The 11,638-nt window shown below is 39.2% G+C and overlaps 1 protein-coding gene across 1 annotated transcript; it reads left to right on the plus strand.

Annotated features, from left to right (window-relative positions):
* The first annotated feature begins 354 nt into the window (after window positions 1–354).
* Window positions 355–11,176, plus strand: lman1 (lectin, mannose-binding, 1). Its single transcript, XM_071465504.1, has 13 exons — window positions 355–610; window positions 2,255–2,409; window positions 3,276–3,383; window positions 3,787–3,848; window positions 4,229–4,328; window positions 4,529–4,652; window positions 5,455–5,513; window positions 5,681–5,813; window positions 6,058–6,245; window positions 6,534–6,610; window positions 10,145–10,307; window positions 10,411–10,535; window positions 10,636–11,176. Exons 1-13 carry the CDS (start codon window positions 391–393, stop codon window positions 10,670–10,672), a joined length of 1,551 nt encoding a protein of 516 aa, XP_071321605.1. The 5' UTR covers window positions 355–390; the 3' UTR covers window positions 10,673–11,176.
* The last annotated feature ends 462 nt before the right edge of the window (window positions 11,177–11,638 follow it).

The raw sequence follows: 11,638 nt of genomic DNA on the forward strand, positions 1-11,638 counted from the left end.
GCTCCAGTACTGTTTCTGATGCCAACAGTAGCCTACTATAATCCTAACAGCATAACATTTCAAAAGTGCAGATCAAAATAAACTTTTGCCCTCCACTCTTTTTTGGGGTGGGGGGGTTCACATGTTGGCGCCCTAGGTACAAGTTAGACTACTGCCCTCACTTCTACGCCCCTGCTCATACTGTGTCTCTGACATAGACTGTGGGTCGCTGATAGTGCAGCCTGGAGGCCCCGCTCATGAACCTCAGCTGCAGGGAGGAGAGAGAGAGAGAGAGAGAGAGAGAGAGAGAAAGGACCAAAAAAATCGTCCAATGAGAAAGCGCCCTGTTGGCCCTACAGGCATCCCGTCATGCCCGTGGACTCAGCGCTACGTCAGCAGTGATACCGAAACATGGCGGTGTCCGTTGCACGGCGCCCGGTTGCCAGTACTGTTATGTTGTTAATAACTTTTCTCACAACGTTAATATTTCACCTCAGTGTCGCCGATACTTCCGCAGGTGCTTCGACGTCTGAAGAACCTCCTCACCGCCGGTTTGAGTATAAATACAGCTTCAAGGGACCGCACCTGGCTCAGACTGACGGCAGTATCCCCTTCTGGATCCACACTGGCAGTAAGTTTGTATCCAGCTGTCAGCATCACAGAGATGCTGGCTAATGTTTTAATGGTAACACTCATGTAGCGAGATTACCTGAAGACAGCTGAGGTGGTTCACGTTTGTGGTTAGCAACGTTAGCGTTTCCGCTCCGCAGTTAAAGTGACAGCGGTTTGCTTTCTTCATTCAGAACTGCATTAGGAAATCCATAGATTTTAGCATCCTAGCTTTATTTCATATTCACGGTCATGTCAATATAAATAGTTGCTGGGCTGATTTATAAACAGTAAGATATTAAGACAGCAAGTTTTTAAATCGGGTTCTGACTGCTGCAAGAGTCAGTGCAGAGTCAGACAACTGAGGTGCTGAACTTTCCTCTTGCTAAAATGGGCCTTTGAATTCTTGCATCACACAGTGAGTTGTGCAGCTGCTGACATGAAGTGTTGCATGTGATTACACTGCGATCCTTCTGAATCAGCATTGATCTAGGGCTGTAACTAAAGATTTTTTTTTTTTAAATCAATTGATCTATAGGTTATTTTTCAAATGTATAATTTAAAATAATTTACAGAAAGACAGACAGGAGGGTGTGGACAATATAGAGGTGACAGGAAACACCTCTATATTGTCCACCATTAATAGAATTAGTTTATAGTGTTTACTGTCAATATAGTATTATAGTATAGTACTATATTGACAGGAAATAAGGGGAGAGAGATGGATGATGAAATGCATAAAAAGTCTGGGGCTGGACTCAAACCTGGGACGCTGTAATTACATGGTTAGCAGCTTAAGGTCACCATGACACCCAAGTTGTTTGTTTTGTCCCACCAACAAAACACAAAGTTATTCAGTTTACTGTCACACAAGGCAAAGACAAGCCGGAAATCCTCACAAATGAAAAGCTGGAACTAGATAATGTCTGCCATTTGTGCTTGCAAAATGCCAAATAATCAATTAATGACTTTGTAATTTATCAAATTAACTTTACACGGATCTTTACACACCACAGCAAGATTGGATTTGATCATTTTATGGGCATGATGCTGGGTTTTTATGATTATTCAACTGTTGTTAAATGTGTAAAAAATTAGAGAGAAAGAATAGAGAGAAAACAGTGAAACCTGCCCTTCACATATTTACAGAGCCAAAGACGATGTCTTCACATTGCTTGTCTTGTCTGAACAGCGCTTCAAAACCAAATATTATCCAAGCTCAAATGATATGAGACAGAGAAAATCAGCAAGCAATAAGTAGTGACATTACGATCGATCGATCATGAGAATTATTGATGAGCGAGTTCCCTTCCAGCACGAGTAAGCAAATCTTTATGACGCTGAGTAAGCCTACAGTGTAAAAACAAATCGTGAGACGCAATCACTTACTGAGGCGGTATACAGATTAGAGGGCAGGCACACCCTGATAATGCTGGCCTGTAACAGTGCTACATGTTAGCCGGCATGGTAGACAGAGCCAAACAGAAAAGCTCTGTCAGCAGACATTACTTTTGCATGAATGTTTTCTTATAACACCACATACCCTGTTGAAGTTGTAGACAAATTAGTCATGGCACTCAACGTTATATCATTTTCATAGAGATCATTGAGCTACACTTGTCACTGAAATCCTGCTTTCTTTCTCGCTCTCTCCTCTCCATCCCAGATGCTATTCCTAGTGCAGACCAAGTGCGCATTACACCGTCCCTCAGGAGTCAGAGGGGCTCTGTGTGGACAAAAAACAAAGTCAACTTTGATCATTGGGAGGCCGAGGTGACCTTCAGAGTATCTGGAAGAGGCAGGATGGGAGCAGACGGTTTGGTAAGGAGGGTGACAGTGCAGGGGAGGGAGTTCAGTTTCCTTTTTAGGGGATATCATGCAGTATGCAATTAGTCAGTGCACAAACTGATATCCAGTTTAGTTTAGGTTTAATATAAGTTGGAGCATCCCAGAACCTCTGCTCTGCTCTGACCAGCAGCATATTTACCACAATACCGCACTGAACTGGCATCCTTATTATATCTACTATTGTATCCACCTACTCTAAAGCTGCGTGTTAGACCATAATACTTTCAGTATCAACTGAAATGTGTCTGTGGTATTGAGCGTCAAGAATCTGAAATTGGTTTTTAAAGGCTTGGTCTCTTTCTTCTTACGTGTGCAGATATTTCATCCTCTAAATCAGTAAATGCAGGTATCATATTGGACTTTGCATTTTCAGATATGGAAGAACTTGGATCTGACAGAAAGCTGCACATCCAGTTTTGGGAGGTGTGGTAGGCCCACAGGGTGAAATGACAAGTATTTCCCCACCTGAAAAACAAACAAACAAACAGTGGAGAGCTGCGAAAATCTCTGTACTGTATTGTAACCATCCAGATTGAGTCAAGTTCAGACATGGGCCATATATAGATGTGCTGTTCACAAGACAGTACTTTTTATAATATTGTTTTGCTCTCTTTTAAAACATGCTTCTTGTATCAAGGTGTGTCGACTGCAAAAGCATAAAGTCCTCATTCTGTCACTCCTCTAAAATCCTGTCCGTAATAATCTTGTCATATTTACCCACTTTAAAACACTGCTAGTAAGGGTCGCGGCTTCTTTGACATCTTTTATTTCATAGAGGTCACTAAAACACATATTTCTGAGTAAAATATTTTTTGTACCACTTTTTCTTTGTTTGACAGGCTGTGTGGTTCACAACTGCACAAGGCCTCGACGGCCCAGTGTACGGAGCCGCCGACCAGTGGAATGGAGTTGGAATTTTCTTTGACTCTTTCGACAATGATGGAAAGGTTGGTGTGAACTTTGCCTTGCTTAGTTGCTTAGCCTTCCCAATTCCTGAGAGAGTTTCTCGTGGGGCTTTGTAAATGGCACGTGTTCAGCCTCACGGAGACTCACAGCTAAAGCCATTATCAGTCTTTTGTTTCTCAGTGTTGTTGTTTGGTGGAAACAGTCAGATCTTCTGCTACAGAGATAGCCCACACCCACACAAAGACAGCCTCTGTTTGGTTGTTATCAACTGGATAATAAGAATATAATTGCAAAATGATCCATAGGTAATTTACGATCACATTTGAATATTGTTTGTTTGTGCTCAGGTATGGGATTGATATTTGGCATAAGATTACCTCACATCAAAGCCCTGTGATGAAAAAAGGATTAATGCGTTTCCTTGTTTTCTCGTCTTCATTGCAGAAAAATAACCCAGCTATACTAGTTGTTGGAAACAATGGCAAACTTGTTTATGACCACCAAAAGTAAGTAAACATTTCTTTTGCTTTGCTGTGGCGTCACCATCAACTCAAATGTTAACAACTTAAAGAAGATTAGGAAATATGATTATATTTGCTTGGAAAGTAAATAATCCTCTATCTTTCCTAAGCTCCCCCGGGCCAGTGAAAGCTTTAAATCACTTTTTCAGTGCCATTCCAGTTTGTCGTAGAATTCACCCTGTTTTCCATATCACTAAATGAGTGTTTACAAAAACATACATGGGCATTGATGTTTTTCACATGAGCATTAATGTTATCCATGATGAACTTTTCCCACTTGTGTTCAGTGTCTACGTGGAGCCCTGTGCTGTATATGAATGTAAGTTCCACTAATGTTTTTGTCTGAAAATGTTGTTTTGATCCAGTGACGGCAGCACACAGGCCCTCGGTACATGTTTACGAGACTTCCGCAACAAACCTTATCCTATCAGAGCCAAAATAACGTACTACAAGAAGACACTGACGGTATGGAACCACACAAACGCACAATAACAAACACACATTCACATGTTGAGAATCACTTATGTAAGGGTTATTGCCTGTGTATGAAGCTGTGTATATGTATATGAAGAGAGAAGAAGGTAACTCTGCCTGGCACTTCTGCCAATCAGCACAGTCAGCAGTATTTGTTTTATCCTGCAGTACTGTTCCTTCCTCCTCCGCAGGTGATGATCAACAATGGCTTCACTCCAGACAAAGAGGACTATGAGTTCTGCATAAAGGTGGACAACATGATCATCCCCTCTGAGGGCTTCTTTGGCATTTCAGCCGCCACCGGTGGTTTAGCAGGTACTACACTATTTTCTGAAGAGAAGTCTCTATTTATTTGTTCAAACAGCAATGCATTTCCCTGTAGCCGTCTTTATTTAACCCCGCAGTCAAGTCTCTGAGTCGATCGGAAATCTGACTGAAATGAAAAGTTTCTCAGCTAAAATTGTCCGAGGTCGGAGGCATAAACGAGCTGATTTGTAGTTATTCCACAGAAACGACTGAATGTCTTTTCCCTGTTTGGTTTGAAGTAAGATTTCTAATGAGCAGAAGAAAATAAAGACAAAGATGCAGTTTCCTGTTTTCTTGTTGAGGAATTTCAGTATTAATGTCTGGTTATAAGTGCTGACAATTTCTCTTTCTTTTTCATGGATTGTGAAAACATTACCCTTACATTACCTCATTATAATGAGATTATTCATCTATTATTACTCATCTTTTTCACGAGGATATTTCCCCACTTAACATTACCTCATTATTACTGTCAAAATTTTTTTGCAGTGATATTTCCACATTATTATAGTCTTAAGCCTAATTATTGTGAGACAATGACTCCATTGTAACCCCATTATTACTATGTTATTACTGACATTTTCTGCCTTATTGTGATATAACTTACAATGTTTCTATTGCAGGAAATAAACCCTAACATTACCAAGATATTCTCATTATAAACAAAATATTACCAGTCTGTTACTCTGTATTGACCATGTTGTTCCTAGCTATTAGTCCCTTATCACCATGTTATTACTGTGCTGTGCTACCATAAGTTTGAATATGTTCTTCTGTCATTTTCTAATTCAGAATTTCTTTCCTCCATCAGATGACCATGATGTGTTGTCCTTCTTGTTATTCAGACTCACAGAACCAGGCCAGCAACCGGTAACTACATCTTCCTAGAGCTGCTAATACTCTCTCAGTCCTGTGTGTGCAATTTATTTTTCTGTAGCTGTGTGTCTCAGTGCGCGCATGCACGCATGTGCACAATATAGCCTAAGCACAGCCTCTATTGAGTTCAGAGTGGGTTTTTTTTGTCTTTCCCATTGAAGCCCCCACCTGAATCTGAGATTCCTAAAGAAGAGAAGGACAAGTACCAGGAGGAATTTCAGAACTTCCAGCAAGAGCTCGACAAAAAGAAAGAGGAGTTTCAGAAAGAGCACCCAGACGTCCAAGGAGAGCCACGTTAGTGTTCAGAAACCAAATGGCCCAATTATTTATGTAAAATATATTAGAAAAAAATAATAATAATAATTATTGGAATAAACTAAATTAAATTGTGTGAAAAATCCAACTTTTAAGAATCATAATATACTTGAATATGTGAGCCTGCCAAACAGTTCATTTGAAATCACCTCTGAAAGGTTTGTAGATCTTGTATTTTAATTGGTCTTAATCTTTTTTTGTTGATTTTTCTGTTCCTCTTCAGTTGAGGACTTGTATGAGAGTGTGAATGACCGAGAGATTCGTCAGGTGTTTGAAGGCCAGAACCGGATCCATCTGGAAATCAAACAGCTCCACCGGCAGCTGGCTATGATCCTGGACGAGCAGCGCAGATATGTCTCTGTTATCACAGATGAGATCGCCAAGAAGGGGACGAACGCAGAGTCAGGGCAGGTGGGCACATCACTGGCAAATGTTTCTTTACACCAGGTGCACACAGTGACAAACGGTGTTATAAGTGTTACAAAGCACCACTGGAAATCTGCTCAAACAATCTGACAACACAAGAATGTACATGCATGCTTAAAATTCACCTCAGTGTCATTTCTGTGTTCTGCTGCTGGAGTCAACTGCTTTTATGACGGGTTATCCAAACTTATAAACCTTTTTTATGACAGCTATATCTAATGTCAACACTGAAGTGTATAATCTTTAGACAATTGTGCTGTATTTCTTTTAAAGGTGGATTCTGCCAGTCCACAGTTGGGCTCCGTCTTAGCCACCCAGCAGGAGGTTCTCAGAAACCTGAACGAGTTGAGGTGAGTAACAACAGCATAATTTGTTGTTGACTTTTGGTCATTCTTAAAAAATGAGCTGTTGTTTTTCCAAAAAAAAAAAAAAAGATAAGAGATAGAGACATCCGTGATACTCCAGAAAAACAATGGAAATCCTGCCGATTAATTCCCTTAAATCATATTTAATCTCAGGATGCCGTGGCTGCGACATCACAGGTGTCTGCCAGCCTGATAATCCAGCTGCAGTGACAGCTTCCTCCAGTCTGTCTGCTACTTAATGACTCCTCGCCACCCTGCCCTGCCCTGATCTTAGCTACCGTTTCACTCATTTGCTGTCTCTGCCTGTGGTTTTGACAGAATAAAAAAAAGATTGATTACATTTTAAGAATTTAGCAGTTGCATAATTTAGAACTAATGAAAAAACAGAGGTTTGAATATAATATAATTATAATATTCTTAGACATTTTATCAGCTGCCTAATGATTTTGGACATGTGGGAAACCCTACAAGTAACTGAATAAGAAAGTCAGGTTTTCAAAATATATTATATTATTGTAATTGTTGAGACATACTGGAGTAACAATGTAATAGGTATAGTGATGCCCAGCTGTAATCTTCTTTAACTGTAAAAATGGTCCTCTTATCACTCTCGGATGACAACATGCACATCTTTTTAATGCTAAGATAATACAGCTTAAGAGATTTTATGATGGTGTGCCTTCCATGGCAAAGTCTCAAATGACTGTTTGATTTTGGTACTTAGAGTGAGTAAGCCTGATTAGGTGTACAGAATGTAATTTTTTGATGTTTAGAGCTTTTATTTTGTCAATAACCTATCTGTGCTTTTGTACAGCTTGCCTAAGATGCTTGTGGGCTTAGTCATTGTGAGCACGCAAGAGATTAAAAAAAAAAAATGCAGTCTTCAAAACCCTTCTTGTAGATTAGTGAGTGGATTTTAATCACTCTTTTGCTAAGTTTCCTAAATAATTAAGTTATAAAATATCCAGCCAGTCTGCTTAATCATAGCTTGTCACCCTTTGGCTCAGTTAGTAATTGTTGAGAAAATGAATGTCCTCAGTTCCTTAATTTACTTCAGCACATTGCACCCTTTCAGAAATCCACTGTATGTACAAAAAAAAAAAGAAGTATTTATTTATTCAATAATGTCATATTTGTCCTGTTGCTGCTGTTTGATTGTGTCTTAATTTAACACACCATCTGCATAAAGAATTAATCAGAATCACAAGATATTAAAGATTTTATTTTATGTAACATTAATCTCTTAGTCTCATGTATCATAAAAGAACCAAGCTGTTTATATGCCCTAAATCCAACAGAACATTCATCCTCAAATGATTTTGCATACATGATTTTCTTCATTATATGTCTGACCCATAAGTCACATGAACTCTCACTTGCCTCATACGGTTCATTCAACCCAGGTGCCTCTGTCAGTGTGTTATAACCTATAGATGGCAGGGAAGGACAGACTTTCTGCAGTGATTCACTTTTAAGAAAGCATATTATCAGAGTGGTAATTTGAAGTCTAGGTGGTGCACAGGAGTAAGCTGATTGACACAGTAAATAAGTTCAGACCCTGGCAAAAGGCTGCAGCCGCTCCCTCTAATGTGCTAATGTGAGCGACTGATCTGTATTACTTTGTAGATTAAGCGCTCAGTTTATCCTGACCCGTCTTTTTAAACACCAAGTTTATGATAGGACTTCATCTCAAGGAGGGCTTTCTGCTCATAAATGGGTCACTTGTAGTGAATGAAGATTAGATGTAGGGTTTAATAAATGCTCACTTACTTTCTCAAGGGAGATTTTTTTTTTCCCCTTCTCTGTGAAACAAATTAGATTTTGTTTATATGTCATCCCTGGCCATCCTTTCAGACTGCGGCCATGTGGCCAAGCAAGAAAAGGCCACATCTTAGCACCGTTTTGTCCTTATCAGATTAGTAGTCTTTAAATACATCTGTCATACACAGGCAAAACATGGTTTCCCTCCAATTGATTTCTTGTCACAATCCCCCCTCAGGGCCTTCCTACTTATGCTGCTGGAATTCCTTTCATTTGTCAAGTCACTTTTTTCTTATTAATCGTCTTAGATGTGTTTAAGATGATAAGGGACACTTATTGCTTCCTCCCTGTAAGTAATCAACTTGAAGAAATTACATTTTGTTGAGAAATATGATCCCGGCTTAGACATCTTCATTCTCTTCTGTATACTTTAAACTGTATTCTAACCTCATTTTCTAATGAAATGGAAAGTGAAGATGCAGATTTAAAGATTCAGTAGCTGGTAACTACTGGTAGCAACATCAGTAACTCAAAGAGAGGCAGTCCAACACAACAACCAGACCCAGACACATCCAGTGACACAAAATAAATACCAAAAATGATCTTACTGGACTGGACTCCTGACTCCGAACAGTGTACTGTTGTAGTATAAAAAGAGTAGACACAACTTTTGTTGTGACAAAGATACTATAGAAACATAACAGGATTTCTGTATCCCATTAGCAGATATTTTTAATTAAATTAATTTAACCCCATTAAACATCAATTCTCCTCTTCTCAAGCTCAAAGATACTCAAAGGAAGATTTCAACATTCTGGGAAAGTCTACCAACCAGAACCTGTAAAAACAAGAGCCCCCCCCCCCCCCCCCCCCCCCCCCCCCCCCCCCTAATGGTACTGGTCTCAAAAACACTTCTGTCAATGTCTGTCGGTGAAAATTGGAAACCACACTAAGTTCGCCAGTGAAAAATATCTTTTGAGATCTGGGGTAGAGGCAATATTTACACATGCAGTTAATTCCTTCATTCTATTTCAATATAATATTCCCAAGATGTTAAGGTATAAAAGAAAAGGAGAGGTTGTCCACCAACTTCTCCTTTTATGCAACCTCCCAATACCATGTCATTTGTCTTGACATGGGGGGACAAAACCAAGGCCAACTTTCACCATTGTGGACAATTAGTACTTAACTAACTAACCAACCAACCAACCAACCAACCAACCAACCAACCAACCAGTAATGGTGAGAAAATGGTGAGAACATGGGCCAAATATTGAAAGTACAATTTAAGCATTTTCTCTCTCTTTCTGTTTGGAAAGACATAACGTAGCTTTACTCCATGTGCTCAAAGACACGATACTATACATTTACAGTGACCAAATGTATTTGTTTTGACTTTTTTTTTTTTTTTCAATCACTTTTTTTAGTTTAGTTCAATTTAGCATCACAATGAGACTGTGGATTGCATATTCCAGATAGTGTTCCTCTGTGGTCTGTTTCTTAACCTACTGCACTTATAATCTGTTGTAAGAACATGTTTTTATAAGGGATTAATTTGGCAATCATGACCTCTTTTATCAGATGGTAATTTTCTGTTTTTCAAACTTTGAGAATATCTAGCCTCTTGTGAATAGGGATTAAAAGATTAATTTTGGAGTATTTGTATTACAGTAAATAAATGATACCACACAACATATTACTGCACATCAGCCTCTCCTGTAAACTGTCACTCAGTGCCTCCTCTCTTTTTCTCTGCAGAAACTCTTTTCATGAGTCACTGAAACAGATCGGCTCAGCCCAACACCAGGGAAATGCAGCCGGTATGGGAACATACGAGACCATTCAGCACTTCAACGACATCAAGGAACATCTGCACACAGTCAAAAGGGACGTGGAGCACCTGGTGCAGCGTAATGCTCAGGTATGGCTCAGTGTGGAAGCTGACTTAGAGCGGTTTATAAAATAGATCAGGATTCAGTTGACTGAACTCTGCTCTCTCCCTGTCTCTGTGCTTTCACCTGCAGAATCCTGCTGAGAAGGTTGTCAAGTGCCCTGAGGTGCCTCCTATGCCTTCCTGCCTGTCCACTGTTCATTTTACAATCTTCATTGTCGTCCAATCAATCCTGTTCTTCTGCTACATCATGTACAAGTAAGACTTCTTTGTTATTTTTATTTGGCTTTGTCTATGTGTAATTGTAGATCTATATGATTCTCTAATACTCTGCGTCTCTTCTTCTTTTCTCTTGTAGAAGTCAACAAGAAGCCGCAGCAAAGAAGTTCTTTTGATGAAATGTATTTCTGAAATGAAAGTGTGTAAATGAGGGAATGTCCATTTTGGTAATTTTTTTTTTGTTCTGATTATTTTCAGGTTGTAAGTTATTGTACTTGAAAAATTTGGTTTTGTTGAAGAAGTTTGTTTTAATGAAATGCAGATTTTTAATTTGATTAGTAAATCATTGTGTATGAATGCTAGGGTGAGACCTAATTGTCCTGGATTTCCAACATGATGTTATATGTTCCTTACAGTATTTTTGGTTGGTCAGATCCTAAGATTATGTTTCCCAAAACTGAAATCCGCCACAGCCTTTCATTCCATGAAACCAATCTGACAACATAAAGAACCTGTGTTTTGAAATGTGCAATTTTGTATAAAACAATGCTGAACTATTGGTGATGAAAACTCAGAGAGCAGATGTCTGCCTCTGTTTATATGTTTTGACTGAGTCAAACATGTCAGAATCTGACATATCCTCTACCTGAACAATTTACATAAACAGAAAACACAAATTACTCTGTGGTGTCTGCTTATTGCTTCATCAAGTGAGACACTTCTACACTGAATAATGTGTCTTCTGTCCATCTGTCATTATTACAGCAGTTTATTCCAGTTCACAGCTGCAACACTTGCATGTGTAGTTGTGCATCTTAATGTTAGAGCGCCACCGAAGAAGAGAAGCAAGTTATGTTAATACAAAATATCTGTGTGTGTAACAAGGTTACGATGCTGCCATGCTAGCAGCTCCGTGAGACTGACTTAGCACAGCAGTGCTTTTAGCTAAATGCTCACAACAGCATGCTAACATGCTATGGTATATGGTATATGGTGAGTATTTGTTCATGAACCAAAGTATGTTGATCTCATGATGGTGTTAGATGAAATGTTAAGGGGTCACCAAATTTATAACATTATTATGATGTCCAGTGGACCACATTTTATGACAAGCCATTCAATAGTGCTTGAGATGTTTCACT

This window comes from Trachinotus anak, unplaced genomic scaffold, assembly GCF_046630095.1.
Source record: "Trachinotus anak isolate AG129_WGS33_773 ecotype Australia unplaced genomic scaffold, CSIRO_AGI_Tana_v1 ptg000028l, whole genome shotgun sequence".
NCBI lineage: Eukaryota > Metazoa > Chordata > Actinopteri > Carangiformes > Carangidae > Trachinotus > Trachinotus anak.